Source organism: Ochotona princeps, chromosome 1 (genome assembly GCF_030435755.1).
Source record: "Ochotona princeps isolate mOchPri1 chromosome 1, mOchPri1.hap1, whole genome shotgun sequence".
Classification (NCBI taxonomy): Eukaryota; Metazoa; Chordata; class Mammalia; order Lagomorpha; family Ochotonidae; genus Ochotona; species Ochotona princeps.
In genome coordinates this window covers 97,470,091-97,486,607 of record NC_080832.1, presented here as the reverse complement: position 1 = coordinate 97,486,607, position 16,517 = coordinate 97,470,091, and the positions used below count along the sequence as shown (strand labels likewise).

General features: G+C 46.3%; 1 protein-coding gene across 2 annotated transcripts in view; it reads right to left on the bottom strand.

The window, feature by feature from the left end:
* TRAM2 (translocation associated membrane protein 2) overlaps positions 1 to 16,517 on the bottom strand; it is an 82,638-nt gene that overhangs the window by 13,241 nt on the left and 52,880 nt on the right. The window contains exons 3-4 of one of the 2 annotated variants that reach the window (XM_058662224.1): positions 7,713 to 7,885; positions 7,096 to 7,212 (exon numbers count right to left, since the gene is read on the bottom strand). In XM_058662224.1, coding sequence (XP_058518207.1) covers positions 7,096 to 7,212; positions 7,713 to 7,885 — 290 coding nt within the window. The remainder of the gene's footprint in view (positions 1 to 7,095; positions 7,213 to 7,712; positions 7,886 to 16,517) is intronic. The other variant, XM_004590439.4, reaches the window with a different exon arrangement.

Here is a 16,517-nt window from a genome sequence, read left to right as displayed (position 1 = left end):
TTCTATCATCTAGGCAGAAGTAAATGTGGGAATAAAAGTGGTAATTCTGATGGAAGAAATACTGGTTCCAATTTTGCCTTCTTTTTTAAAAAAATTTTTCTGCTTTGCTTACTGAAGAAAATGATAAACAAACATCTCATTTATTAGCTAAAAAAACTTAGAAACTGAAGAAAGACAATACATTTGCAATTTGTCTATGTATTCTCTCAGACAGCATTTAGTGAGCATTTAGTACAAGGCAGACACTGTGCCAGGGACACAGCAGTGAGAATAGTGCTGGATTCATAGCAACTCAAGAATTTATGGGAAAGAGGAGATATAGAGACAGAGAAAACACACAAGAGCCAGAAAATACCAGCAATGGGCCAAGTACAGAACAGGCAAACTGATGGGCACTATGATTCCTTGGACAACAGGAGGGAGCCAGTTGTGGGATGTCAGGGCACAGTGCACACAGTACGTGAGCACAGGGACCACTAGTCCCAAGCCCAAGAGGAGCAGAATGAGGCTGGTGCCAGGGTTAGTAGGCTAAGCTTCCACCTGCAGCACTGCCATCCCATGAGGGCACTAGTTAGAGCCCCGGCTGCTCCACCTCAAAGCTAGCTCCCTGCTAAGTGGCCTGGGATAGCTGGAAAGGATGGCTCGGGTCCTTGGGTCCTACACCCTACACCCACATGGGGGATTCGGAGACAGCTCCAGGCTCCTGCCTTTGGACCAATCAAGTTCTGGGCATTGCAGCTGTTTTGGGGAGGGAGGATGGCAGATGGAGGAACTCCCTTTGCCTTTTCCCTTCTCTGTGTGGCCATGCCTTTCAAATAAGTAATAATAATAAAATCTTTAGAAAGGAAGGAAGGGAGGGAAAGAGGGAGGGAGGGAAGGAAAGAGGAAGGGAGGGAAACAGCAAGGGAGGGAGGGAAGCAGGGAGGGAGGGAGGGAGGGTGGGAGGAAGGAAGGAAGGAAGGAAAGAGAACCAGAGAGGACAGCCAGGCTGCAAGGCCAAACCAGCACAGGTTAGAAGAAAATCTAATTTCACTGTAAGTGTGAGTGAGCCTTTTAGGCAGAAGGATTTCAGTTTAAAAAAATTCTGGGAGCCAGTGTTGTGGTACAGAGAGTTAAGCCACGATGTACAGCACCAGTACCCCATATGGGCACCAGTTCAATGCCTGAATGGCACTCCTTCTGATCCAGCTTGTTAATACGCCTGGGAAAGCAGCTGAAGATGGCCCAAGTGCTCAGGCTTCTGCTCCCACGTGGTAAACCCAGATGAAGCTCCTGATTCCGGGATTCAACCTGGCTTAGCCCTGGTCATTAAGGACATTTCTGGAATGAACCAGCAGATGAAAAACCCCCCTCTCTGCCGCTCCCCTAAAATAAATAAATCTTAAAAGTAAAAATATGTCTGAAAGCATTTACAATACCATTTTCCAGTTTTTTTCTTTAAGAAAAATACAAAATACATTATCATTCTCTATATTCACTCTGTGGGGCAGCAAAACCCCAGAATCTCCTCTTCCTATGTAATTCTGTCCAGGTACTGATGGATCACCTTTGCACACACACACACACACACACACACACACACACACTGCATCCCTGACCAGTGTCCTGTAACCGCCATAATACACTTATTTTTTATAAAATCATTTTTTCTATTCTATTACCATTAATAAGTACCATTATGTATGTGCTAAAATTGTTTTTTAAATTAAAAAGAAAACCCAGCTGGCACCAAAGAAAAAGCAGCTAAGGATGGAAAGGCAAACACACACACACACACGTACACACACGTAAACACCTCCTTCTGGAAGGAGGGCACTCAGAGGAGGTGGGGTGCTGTCTAGGCTGGACATGCTGGCGGCTTGGACTCCACGCACAAGCTTCTCTACCTCAGCAAAACTGAGAGTTGGGCCAGTTAATTCCTCATTGATGGGGCCACCCTGCCCTGTAAACCACAGGGTACTTAGCGCCAACCCTGGCCTCTGGCACCAGATGACAACAGCACACTGCAGATGTCCTCTGGGGAACAAAGTGCGTCCCTTGGCTAAGAACTAGTGGACCGGAAGTAACGGATCGGATGGAGAACAGCAGACAGAACCTTCATGTGTTTTGAAGTAGAGTGGCAGTACCTGCCGTGACTGCACCAACTGTGGAGAGCGAAAGACATAGTTACGGAAGCGACAGAATCATAAAGTAAAGATGGCATTTCCCAAGAGGCGGATTGGTGCTCTTCCTTTGACAAAACTCTCGCTTTTCGGCCACTTTCCTCTCATGGCCTTGGTTCAGGTGAAGGACACAAGGACAACGGTGTCATTAGGAGCTGGAAGTTGTGGCGTCTTTCCAAACCCCTAGTCACTGCTCCCTGCCGATCAGTCAGTGGGAGAACTGGCTCTCCTCATAACGAAAAACTCTGTTTCCCCAAGAAAGCATCACTGTGTGCTCCCAAACTCATCAGCAGCCCCCTTTCCAAGGCCCTGAAGGGCAGAAGGAAGCGTGCTGCAGTGGGATATCGGGCAACTTGGCTCTGTCCTCTAACTCTGGTCTCCATGTTTCAAGGCTGGGTGGAATGGCTGTCGGGTGGAGGCGGGGGCAGAGGGAGGCTGAATGGCTAGAAGTGACTCACAGATGAGGCAATGTTTTCCCTGAAAGGCTACTGCGAGGTCTGCCATCCTGAGGTCATTCTATCTCCAAGCAGCTCAGGTCTCCAGGGTTGAGCCTGGACTTATCAAGGGTCTGCAACACAGAGGCTGAGAGAGCGCACTACACACGGCAAGGGGGTACCATGCACACACTGCCAGGTTGCCCCTGGACAGGGTAGCACGTAGCCCTGCCTGAAAAGATGTAAGTCATATGCATCCTCTCACTTAAAATGCCTAGTGTGCTGCTTAGAGGATTAGCTCTGCAATGAAATGATAAAATGAATACAAGTGGTACACAAGGAAGCATGCAGACTCCTGCTGTGGGAACAGGGAGACACGGCAATCCCCATCAGAGCCCATCACTGTTACTGGAGGCAGAGGACTGAGGTGTGAGCAATCCCACGAACATTGGGGAATGAAAAAGGCTGCTGAATTTTCCAAGCTCCAGTCTGAGGTTCTTGCTTCTGGGACTTGGGAGATGGGAGATACAGCAGGTGGGCTGGAGGTGGATTAAACATTTCTAAGTACAAGCAAGGTCTTATAATACTGAATCCCAAAGGACCACCTGCAATTCCTCCGAATGAAGAAATAGTGCTATACCAAATGCTGTTTGAGATAGGAGTCCTATTATGTACAAAGAGGAGGTGGATGAATTGTCTGATGTTGCAGGCATCTGTGGCATGGCACTGACCTTCGAAGGTGTCAATGTGCATTCAGGGTGATGCCCCTAATGGCTTATGGAGGTCAAAGCAATAAAGCAGAAATGGCACAGGGCAGAGCTGGTGTGGTGCAGCAGGTTTAGTCGCTACCCGGGACCCATCATTTGGAAGATGCTTTCCCAGGCACATTAGCAAGAAGCTAGATTAGAAGTGGTGCCAGGCCTGGAGCGGTACCCTAGTGGCTAAAGTCCTTGCCTGGAATGCACCAGGATCCCATATTGGCGCTGGTTCTAGTCCTGATGGCCTGCTTCCCTTCCAGCTCCCTGCTTGTGGCCTGGGAAAGCAGTTGAGGACGGCCCAAAGCCTTGGGACCCTACATTCGCATGGAAGACCTGGAAGAGGCTCCTGGCTCCTGATTGGCACAGCTACGGCCTTTGTGGTCACTTGGGGAGTGAATCAAATTGAAGATCTTCCTCTCCGTCTTTTCTCCTCTCTGTATATCTGATTGCCGATACAAATAAATAAATCTCCAAAAAAAAAAAAGTGGTTCCATGCAGACCTTGAACTGGGATGCTGGTGTTGCCCACTATGACTTAACACTCTGCACCACAGCATTGGCCCTCAGAAAGATATATATATCTTTAAAGATTTATTTGTTTTTATTAGTCAGGTATATAGAGAGGCAGAGAAGATCTTCCGTCTGATGATTCACTCCCCACATGGACTCAATGGCCAGAGCTGTGCAGATCCAAAGCCAGGAGCAAGGTGTCTCTTCCGTGTCTCCCATGTGGGTGCAGGGTCCCAAGGCTTTGGGTCATCTTCAACTGCTTTCCCAAGCCTTGTACAAGCAGGGAACTGGATAGAAGCAGGGCCACCAGGATTAGAACCGGCACCTATATGGGATCCTGGCACATACAAGGCAAGGACTTTAGCAGCTAGGCTACCGCGTCAGGTCCCAGAAAGATCTTTTCAAAACCAAAGTCATGCTGCCTTCATTTAGAGTGAAATCGCTTTTTCTTCTTAGCCTGTGCTAGCTTGGCATTGTAGCACAGCTATCTTCACTTCTGCTCCTCTTTCTTTTTGTTTTTTTTTTTCCCCAAAAAAGATTTATTGTTGTTTTTGTTTTTTAATTTGAAAGACAGAGGCACAGAAAGAGGCAAAGAGAGACAGATCCTCCCATATTGGAGTTCCATTCCAGAACCAGCTGCTCAGCTTCTGACCCAGCTACCTGCTTACGTTCCTGTGAATGCAGTGGAAGATGACCCAAAACCTGGACCCCCGTGACCTCCATGGGGGATCTAGATGAAATTTCAGGATTCTTGCTTCTGCCTTGTCCAGCCCTGCTCCTTAGGGGCATTTGAGGAGTGAACCAGCTTTTGGAAGATCTCTTTCTTTCTCTGTCTCTTCCCTCTACACTACTATCCCTTTTAACTCAATTTAAAAATCTTGAAAAGTTGAAGAGAACATGGTGATCCAACATGGCTCAACAGGGAAAAGTTGTGCTGATCCTAACAACAGCAAGATACCAAAAGGAAAGGAACTACACTTCCAGGGGAGAGCTGGAAAGAAATCTGCAGTGGAAAATCTACAGAAGAGAGAGACTGTGAAGCAATGGCGACAGTACTATCACACAGCAGTGTGCAGGCCACTCCCAGGGGTTGATGGGGACCCCAGGTTCTTGGATTGCGGTGAGAGAAGCTATAGCAGCCCCTGCCTCCGGCAGTATTGCCTGAAGGAAAACCTCCAGGTCCCCCCAGATTTTGAGTCTGGCATGGAATACTAACCAGGGATACGGTGTCTACCTAAGCCCATGAAGAAAGAGCACACTGCCTTTCTGCCCTTCTCTCACCAAGGTGTCCAATGACCAACAACGGAGCAGGGCCACCTTAATAAGATGAGTAGAGGCTACTGCAGGCCACATCTGACTGGAGGATTTTATCAGAGGGATAATCCAGGGTCCTCCCTGACTTTGAGATTGGATTGAAAGGTTGGTGCTGGAAGGAGGGAGCAATCACTTAGGCCTGGACTAGGCAACCACTCTGTCAAGGCACCTGGATTCAACTTGCCAAAGTAGAATACCAACTTCTGTCAGGCAGGCAGCTGGCTCTGGAATTCCACAGGTCTCTCCACGGGCTGGGGAGGCGCGGGGATGAGAGCGGAGTCCCTGCTCCCTGTGGCTGTGGGAATCTTGCCTCTGGATGAGAGGGCCTGGAGTGAGGCTGAGTCCTTGGGGAAATCCCCGGGGCAGGCTTCAGAGGCTCAGAGTTCCCGGAGTGCATGGGGCAGGCCATTGCAGAGGGTTCCGCACTCACAGTGAGAGGGGCACGGATCCTTAGTGCATTCATGTGCATGCATGGGTGGGGTGCACAGCTGCTTCACCATGGCAGAGGGGCTGAGGCTGAGATCATGACTGCAGAAGTAATCATACACTCCCCTCTGCTAGGACAGGGAAGATTTACCATGCCCCGCTCCCAAGCACTGGCCCCAGCCAGCACATGCCTCTGGGTATCCACTGAAGGAAGAGACACTCCACTGAACCACAGAGGCATATTTCACACATAAAAGCCCTCAGAGAAGAAATCCACAAATGTTTCCATAGATGCTTAAAAATAAACAAATACAAGAAACATGAACAAGGAAGACAATAGGATTCCCCAAAAAGAACACAACACCAGTTAATAACAGAATGTGAAGATGAAGAGACTAATAAAACATTTGAAAAGGAATTCCAAAAAGAATGATCATAACATTACCCAAAAATTCAGAGAAGCAAATATACAAGTTAAAGAAATCCACACATGACATGAATGAAAAATTCTGCCAGGATATGGAGATATCAAAGAGAACTTAAACTGAAATATTAGAAATGAAGAATTCAATACACCAAACGAAAATATACAGTGGAAAATCTTAACAAGAGACTTGGTGAGGCAGAAGAAAGATGAAAGACAAATCTTTGAGCTAAAAGACAAATTTTTAGAAACAGACCAAAATAAAAAATAAATAAAAGGGGCCCAGCACAGTGGCCTAGCGGCTAAAATCCTCACCTTAAATGCACCGGGATCCCATATGGGCACACCGGTTCTAATCCCGGAAGCTCCACTTCCCATCCAGCTCCCTGCTTGTGGCCTGGGAAAGCAGTTGAGGATGGCCCAAAGATTTGGGACCCTGCACCCATGTGGGAGACCTGGAAGAAGTTCCTAGCTCCTGGCTTCAGACTGGCACAGCACTGGCTGTGAATCATCGGAAGAGGAGTGAATCATTCACTGGGGAGTGAATCATCGGAAGGAAGATCTTCCTCTCTGTCTCTCCTCCTCTCTGTGTATCTGACTTTCCAATAAAAATAAAATAAATCTTTAAAATAAATAAATAAATAAATAAATAAATAAATAAATAAAAGAAACTTGAAAAAAAAAAAAGAAACTATGCTGGGCTCAGACCTAGAACCCCAAGTTAAAGCTATTCTCAGTGATTCAAATAAACAGGATCTGTAGAAGGGCCTCGAGTGTGCTACAGTGCTACAGAGCTACTCAGCACCACCATTCCACTAATACCACAACACAACTGGAACAGCTTTTGTTTTTAGACATGATCACTCCACTCTTTAGATAGAAAGTGGCCTCCACATACCATTTTACCTCTCATTCCAACACTTTCAGGACATACAGATCACTGAAGAACCTGAGCAACTTGCTCCTAGCTGTTCTCTGCAGAGTCCTTGAGTCATTTCCTTGACCACCCAAGAGTCAGAATTGCATGGTGGCCGGTTCTCGGCCTTCAGCAGTCCTAAGGACACTCACCGTCACCACCACATAGAAGCACCATATCACCGAGCTGAGATGAAAGACGACCAGCTGTCCAGATTCATTGAACTTGTTATGCTTGACCTTGGAGAGATGAAGTCGTTTGCTGATCTTCTAAAGAATGAAGAAACCCATGCATGTTAATATCTGAGTATATTCATACTGGACAGGTTTCAGACTCCTGTCTTCACACAGGGGCTGAACATGACTAGATGTTAAAGCTGTCCAGACCCAAGTTACATGGTGTAAGCTTACTGTGTGTGTACAAAGTAGTTAATGCAGGTGCCATATTAATGTCTTTAGCCTACATGTAAAGAAAACATTTCCTCAATCATTCCACGTTCAACAGACCCACAAAGATTCTATCTTGTCATATCTCAAAGACAGCTTTCTCCCATGTAATCAATATCACTACCCCATGAGCTGATTAAAGGAGCTGTGAGAGGGATGGAACCCAGAGTATGGTGAGGAAGTTCAGTCAGCAAGATTGAGGAGGTTGTAACTAGGTCAGTGAATGAATCCAGGGCTGCCATTTCCTCCAGGAAGGAGGAGGAAACTCCCCACGAGGCATCGCCCCACCCCCTCATCTCAGAACCTAGATATCTCACACTTACGTCTAAAATGTACTCCTGAACCAGAGCATGCAGGATGATGGTGATGAATATGTAGAAGAGGATTGTGACCAAGTCCTTCGGGCCGTAGTGGTAGTGCACGGTCTCGCTGTCTGTGGAGGTAAGAAGAGTCCTGTCAGCATCCCTGGGGTGAGGAAGAACTCTGGGACCCAACACTGCAAAGTACAAAGAAGGAGAGTGTGCAGTCAAACCCTGGCCAACTGCAGTGCTTCCAGACATGGAAGAAAGTGTCTGCCCCAGAATCCTGTCCTACCTCTGGACCTGGCCTTGGAAGTAACAGTGGGGAGGGCTACAGAGAACCAAGTACACCACCATGGTGTCATAGCCGTTCATCTCGTGAGTCTGCGTGAGAGGGTATAGTGGTTGTCGTATCCCCCAGCTGTTTGCACCCTCCCTGCCTGTGGGACTATGGCTAAGTGACTAACTTCTGAGGCTCCTCTTCTTCCCCTTGTGAAATGGAAGTATCGCCACACTTCACCCAGGAAACATACTGTGGGGTTAAGAATGTGGACTCAGAAGCTAGACTGCCTGAGTTTGAACTGCAGCTTCTCTTCCTGTGTAGCCTCGAGCATCTCTATCAGGGCTTCACTGTGCCTCAATTTCCTCAACTATAAACTGAAGATAACAATTCCTGTTTATAGGGTTGCTATGAAAAGCACATGAATGGGGCCCGTCACAATGGCCTAGCAGCTAAAGTCCTCGCCTTAAATGCACCCGGGATCCCATATGGGCGCCGGTTCTAATCCCGGCAGCTTCACTTCCCATCCAGCTCCCTGCTTGTGGCCTGGGAAAGCAGTCGAGGATGGCCCAAAGATTTCGGACCCTGCACCCGCGTGGGGAAACCCGGAAGAGGTTCCAAGTTCCTGGTTTCGGATCTGCGCAGCACCGGCCGTTGCGCTCACTTGGGGAGTGAATCACCGGATGGAAGATCTTCCTCTCTGTCTCTCCTCTCTGTATATCTGACTTTGTAATAAAACTGAATAAATCTTAAAAAAAAAAAAAAAAAAAAGAAACTCACATGAATGAATAAACACAAGGAGCCTGTAACAGTATCTGGTGCATTGCAAGTGCTGGATACAAGGGTACTTCAATGAAGTCAAAAGATAAGTTATTGTGGTAGAAAAATTCTGAAATCTATGTGTACAGGGGTCTTCAAAAATTTCACAGAACTGTGTGCTATAAAAGAACCCTGCATGGATTTCAAAAAGCTTCCTTGAGAGGTGGAGAGAAACAGAGAGCTCACATTCACTGGTCCACTCTCCAAATGCCTGTAACTTCTGGGACTGGGCAGAGGCTGAAGTTGGGAGCCAGAGGACTCACTCCAGATTTCTTCCATGAGTGATGGGAATCCAGTCACCTGAGCCACCATCTGCTGCCTCCCAGGGTCTGTGGCATCAGGATGCAGGGCGCAGGGATTGAACCCAGGAACCCAGTCCCACTGGGGATGTGGCTGTTGGAACCAGCATCTGAACCCCTAAGCCAAAGGCCTGGCCCAAACTTAGGTTTTAATTCCACCTCCCATGATTTTTTTTTTTGATGAATGCATTTTCTATTATTCTTGCTGTCCAACTATTATGAATATTAAATGATCTGTGTGCAAGATGCTTATAACAGTACTTGTAACTTACAATAAGCATGCAGTGAATGTTTCTTTACTGTTTGGTAGTCACTGATTTGACAGAATCCCAGAGATAAGAAATCTTATAAGAGCACTGCCATGGCAGCGTCCTCTACAGACAGAGGAAATTTCATACCCTCGCTCTGGTTAGCAGGCTGCAGGGCTGTGAGTGCCTGGCAAACGCTGCCTGGATCCTGCGGCCCTGTAACCCATCCCCCCAGCGCCGCGCAGACACATTGGCTGCCTTTCCAGCTGTGCTGCATCACCCTGAGTCACACACACATGAGTCATCACTTTGCTGGGACACATTTACCAGAAGGTAGTCCTGGGGCTGGCTTCTTTCACATTGGCCAGGGAGTGAGGGCAAGCTGACTTGGTCACTCTGGGTGTCCGAGCTAACTCAGCCACCCTGGCCTGAGAGAATGTAATGAGCGGAGAGAAAACATGTCCTTAGGGAAAAAAAAAAAAAAAAAAAAAAAACAAAAAACACTCTCCTTTCTGTTCTCCCTCCTTCCTGCTGAAAGAGACCTCTGTGAGGGGCACTGGGCTCACTTGAAAAGCTGCTGCCCAGATGTACAGCACACAGTGCAGCAAGGAGACGGACAAACACCCCACAGCCGGGGGCACTTCCAGCAAGCCCACACATACGCAGGCCCAACTCTGACAAGGGCCGCTAGTCAGGGTGAACAGAACAGCACTCAAACTTGGGAGCAAGTGGGCCAAATCGCACTGGGAGGCACTGCAGGCAGAGGAAGCAGCCAGGAGGGAGCTGTGGGGCTTGTAGTGGCAAGGGAGGCGGTTCTGGGAGCCCCGAGGCTCCTGTGCCCAAGGCGCTGCTGGACAGGTGTACCCTCTACCCTGAAAGCATCATCGATTTCATTTCAGCTGGAGTCTAAGAGGTTTATTTGGCAGCAATGGACATTGGCAAGCCTGGAGGCAAGGAGACTGGGTAGAAAGTTGATCCCTGTACTCCAGGTAAGGAACTGGGAGTGGGATGGGAAGACTGGATCAGGGAGGAGGAGAGCGAGCACTGACTGAGAGCACTGATACTCAGGGGAGTGCAGGTGCCTTGCGGCAGGTGGGGATGAGGCAGACACTCCGCCTCAGTCACCCAGTACTGCTGTGCCATCAGGAAGCCAGGACTGCAGTCCCCTGCCTTCTCCATAAGTGAGCACCAAAGGAGACTCATGTGACGGCAGTGTACTCGGAAGCTATAAACAAACACCAAGTGTTATCACTAAGACCAACATGATTAGGCAAAATGGAATTTATATACAACCAAGCAAGTGCAGTCCAAGCAAGGCTAGTGAGAGAAATAACCCCGGGCAGAACTTTGCACCACGTGTTCTAAGTCCTCACTTGCCTCCCAAGTACGACTCCAATAAGATGTTGACCACAGCCTTTGACCCTTTCAGAAACAAAAATGAATGCGTGCATAACCACACTTCACAAGCCTTTGGCTCAGGAGACCTGCATCACCACGTGCCCCCCAGCCAGCAACCACAGGCAGGGCTCCACAGACAGCACGGCACAGCTGAGCATCACCTCAGATGCCCTCTGGAAGCTAAGAGGGTCCGTGTCACATCCTCACAGACTTAAAAGCTAATGGTCAAGAACTATAACTTCACAACAAAACCAACTGGATGAAAAATTGGCAAAGAACCTGAAGGGACATTTCTCCAAAGAAGATACACAAACAAAGGGTCATTAAGAACATGAAAAGGCACTTAACATCACTAATCATTAGGGAAACGCGAATCAAACCACCAGATACCCTCTCACATCTATTAGAATGACTACAGCCAACAACAAACCTCAGAAAATAATCAGTGGTTGGTGAGCTGTGCAGAAACAGAACCCTCACACATCATTTGTGGGAATGTAAAATGCTGCAGTAACCAGATGACAGAGTATGGTAGCTCTACATATGGTTAAAAATAGAATTATCATATAATCTGCCCATTTTGCTTTCAGGTATATACTCAAAAGAATTACAAAGTTTTATATTTTTCCTTAAATATTTATTTATTTATTTATCTGAAAGGCAGAATTACACAGAGGGAGGGAGAGAAAAATCTTCCATCTGCTGGTTCATTCCTCAAATAGCCACATGGCCAAAGTTGGGCCAGACGGACGCCAGGGGTCCAGAAACCCCATTTTGATCTTCCCCATGGGTGCAAGGGTCCCAAGTACCTAGGCCACCTTCTGCTGCTTTACTGGACAATGAGCAGAGAGCTGGAATGGAAACTTGATCCATTACTCATATGGCATGCTGGCATTGTAGGTAGCAGCTTAACCCACTATACTATAACACCAGTCCCCAAAGTAGGATCATGAAATATCTGTACATCCATGTTCCAGTATTTACAGTAGTAAAAAGGTAAAAATAATGTAGGAGACCACTGATGAATAAATGGATAAATAAATGTGGTTCATACACATTATTATTCAGCCTTGAAACAGAAGTTCTGACGGATGCTACAAGGATCAACCTCAGAACACTAAGCTGTGTGAAACACGCCAATCACAAAAAACAAACACTGTGTCATTCCAGACACAAGGTTCCTACGGGAGTCAGGTTTACAGAAACAGAAAGTAGAATCATGATTGTCAAGAACTGGGAAAGCACGAATGGTGAGTGGCTGTTCAGAGCACAAAGGCAGAGTGGAAAGAATTCTGGAAACTGGTGATGCAACAACATGAATGTACCTGACACCACTGAACTGTACACTTAAAAACAGTCACGATAAAGTCAAAGTTCCTGTGATGTCTCTGTCACCACAATTTAAACAACAAAAGAGTGGCCAAGTGTAAATGTTGTGAAGTGGACTAAAGGCTGGAGTTGCGGGGAATCTGCGTCTTGGAGAGGTAAGGGATCACGAAAGTTGCTTAACATGTCATACAAAACACATGGACTGTACCCAACGGCAACAGAAAGCTCCAGAAGGTTTCACTGATACAGAGCCCTCTTCCTGACACACCGGAGAGGTTGTAGCTACATAGAGGGAGACCTGGGGAAGAGCAGAAAGGACCCAAGAGAGGGTATCCCAGGGATGAGGAGGAACAAATTCACTGAATCAATCTGGATGCTAAGCAGGCAGAGGAGGAAGGATTGGCAATGGGGAATGACTCTTCTAGAATCTCGCCTGCATCCAACAGCCCTCAGAATTTCTCAATGTGCATTGTCCTTTTTTATAACTAATTCATGACACAGGCGAGTAAAGCAGATGAGGAAACAGGAGTCAGAGACTTACGGGATGTGGTCCCTCAGGATGCTGGTTCTTGGTGTCCCAGTCCAGGCAGTAGATGCCACCTTGAGGTGAACACAAGCCTTCTCACTGTATCACCTCATTGCTTCATCCTGGTAATATGCCTTCCAGTGATCACAGGAGTCCAGATACTTCTGCTTCCCCATGCATATTAGCAGGGAGAAATGGAATAGCTAGGATTCAAACCAGCACCCATATAGTATGCTGGCATCACAGGCAGCAGTTTAACCTGCTGTGCTACAGTGCTGCCCTCTCCATAAACTTTTTTGAAGTATGCGCTCATTATAATCTTTTTAAACAGTGATTTTCAGCATATCTCTGGATACTAAGCCAAAAAGGTGACCCCAATTATAAATTGCATCAAAATGTTTGCAGGGTCCAGATTAGTAGTACAAATGAACAAAACGGCCTGGCCAGATATTTTAAGATAGAGCTTTTCTAGGGCTAGGGCTGTGGTATAGAGGAGCAAGCCACTGCTTGCATCACTGGCATCCCAAATCAGTGCTGGCTCAAGTCCTGGCTGTATTGCTTTTGATACAGCTAGGAAAGCACCATGTCACCCCTATGGGTGACCCAGATGCAATTACTGGCTCCTGGCTTCAGCCTGCTCCAACCCTGGCAATTGCAGACATATGGGGAATGAGCCAGAGGATGGAAGCCCTCTTTTTCCTTCTTGCTTTTTCTTTTCCTCGCTATCACTATACCTTTCAAGCAAATAAGTAAACTTTCCAAATACATGCACACAAGTATGGGCCTTCAACACAGAGTCCCACTGCATTAAGCGGTAATAGTTCTCACTTCCACAAAGAAATAGGCCTTCAGTTGTCTTTCTATACATGCACTACCCTCCTGGTTTATCCTATACATCTCCATTTTAAACAAAAAACACGAAGTCATCAATTAGCCTTATGAAAATAAATGCAACAGTTAATCGTTGGGATACATGGCAGCAGAGAGAGGCGAAGCCCCAGAAAGGAGTGGTGACTGTGGAAAGGCCGGCAGGTGTTCCCAAGGGTGGTGAAGGAGGGAGCGAGCAAGCCACTTCTCAGTCACGAGAGCTGTGCAGCCAGTACAGCCAGCTTCCCGACATCTCAAAAGCAAAGAGAGACATCTTTATAAGAAATAATCTTTTAAAATGATGGTGACTAATGCCAAAATGTGAAAAACAGTGTCTTGGCCAATAACAAACTGGTCAGTAAAAACATATCTGCAGGCCAAATCTAACTGTAAGCTTCTTCCCAACCTCCAGCCTGACTGACCTCTGACCCCATCCCAACACAAGTATCTTTGGGGTCTTCTCCCTGCACAGTCCCATGAAAAATGTCTGTGTGTGCTACAGTAGAAATTTGTCTAGCTCTGGTAGTGACCCACCCCAAAAGATGGACACTTCCAGTAGTGATCTACCCCGACATGAGTTAACCTATTGTCCAGTGAAAGCAGCATTCAAAACTATTTTAATTGATTGATTGACTCTTTATTCATTCAACAGAGAATAATACCACCCACAGTTTCACTGTCTACATTGCCCACAACATGCAGGACTGGGCAGGCCACAGCTGGGAGCTGCGAACTTCATGAAAGACTCACATGTAGATGGCAGAGATCCAACTACTTGAACTATCAGCACCGCCTCTTAGGGTGCACGTTAGCAGCAGGATCAAATCAGTAGTAGGTATAGGGCTTAATCCCAGGCACAATCAATGCCCACACCTGCTCTGCTTCTCTCTGATCAGTTTAAAAACAGACCCAAAATAACCAATGCCATCCCCAGGTGTTTTGTCAGTTTCTGTGAACCACTGTCCCTGTGGACAGTAACACCCTGGGGGACTTTGGAAGGCTAGCAGACAAGCTCCAGCTTCCTTCTGATATCACCTGCATGCAGCCTCTCCTGCCTGCCATCTCCTGCTCTGGTCTGATCTTCCTCCCAACCCAAGTGGAAGTCCTTTGTCGTCACCACCATGTGCTTTGCAGAAGGCATCACATCTCGGGCACTGCTACTTCCTTTGCCTCAAGCATCATGGTACTCCTTGGACCTTTCCTTCTCTCCCAGTTTATTTCCTAATCCCTGCAAATCTCCATCTGTAAATTTACCTTTGTTGACTTCTTGACTGATAAACAACTCTATTTTCTCATTATTTTGAACACTTGACACAATATGTAAATCCAGAGCTTAGATCAGAAAGAAGCCACCACACACAACATCAAGGGGTGAAAAACCTAGGGGAAATATTTACAATTCCGACCAGAGTCAAATGGCTAATCTAGCTAACAGGTAAACAGCTCCTAGAACTTGAGGATAAGATCAACAGCCCAGTAGAAAAATGGGTAAAGGATATGAACAGAGAGTTCACAGAAACAAGAAACAAAGATGGTTCCCATACATTTAATGAAATGCTCAGCCTTACGCAGATGAGCATGCAAATTTAAAGCACTCTAAGATACCATTTCCTACCTATCTGATTGGCACAAATCAGAGTTTAACAATCCCTTCTCCTGGCGCTGTGAGGAAACACACTCTCATGGGAATGCTGAATGCCACCAGCACTTTGGTAGGTCAGTTGGACATTTCTGTTGACACTATAAATGCATCAACCCTTTGATGTAGTGATTGCATTTACGGAAATTTCTCCTCTTGTCAGCACAATCAAAATGACACATATGTAAGGTTAGGTGCCATTTATTAGTAAATGAAGCCAATAGAAATAACTCTATTTGTTTTCATCTATAAGGAACAATAAATAAATGGCAGATATACAGGATAGGCATCCCTAACCCAAAAAATCCCAAGTCCAAAACCAAAGCTTTTTGAGTGCTGACATGATGCTACAAGTGGAAAATTCCACACCTGACATCATGTGATTTGTTGCAATCAAAACACAGGTGCATTAAAAATACTGTGTAGAATTACCTCCAGGCTATGTATAGAAGGTGTATATAAAACATGAATGGATTTTAAATTTAGACTTGGACCTCATTCCTAAGAAATGCCGTCACATGTGGGCAAATCTTCCAAAGTTTGAATGAACCTGAAACACATCCCAAGCACTGTGTCTAAGGGAGACTCAACCTGTAATACAGCAGGGCTACTCAAACCGTGGCTATGGTCCACCAGCAGCATCATCTGTGAGCTTAAGAATGTGCATGCCCAGGTCTACCAGAACAAGAACTAGGAGTAAAGGGCCCAGGAATCCATGTTTAACAACACATCCAAGTGAGCATGCCCAACTAAAATTAATAAAGAACTAATGTTAATGTCAGAACTCTTTTTTAAAAAATCAGAGAGAAAGGAAACCAAGAAGCGGGGACATTAATGACTGGACTTGGTGGCTACTACGAAAGGGGACAGTGACTGGCAGAGACACTGGATGAATGCGACCTTCATTAGGTCACAGTTACATCGGTATGTACCTAGGTGCAGCTATCATCCATCCTCTCTACTCTGTCTTCCATCTCAACACCTTTTTACAAAAGATCAAGACAATGTTCTTTGCATACTGACATGAAATGATAGTGATGATACAGTCTTCAGTGAAAAAAAGAAAAGCAATATACACCGTAGAACATACAGTACTCCATCTTTCATGTAAGGAAGAAGGAAAAAGACCAATGAATCCTTGTATTGGCTATACTATGCATCCCTGGAAGGCCAGAAGAGAAATTCTGTCAGAGCACACAGGAAATGACAGTCATGGTCCTGGGAGGTGAACAAGAGGACAGGTGGGAGCAAGAACTATGTTACAGACTCACAGCGGACCCATGCAATTCTATTTTCTCCTCAGAAATACTTTTCAATTGGTAGGTCTTAAAGTTCTTTCTGCTTTATACAAGTAAACCTTATTGCTCCTTTTTTTTCTTTTTTTTAATCGTGATCAAGACCAGGCATGTACAGTCTGCAAGCAC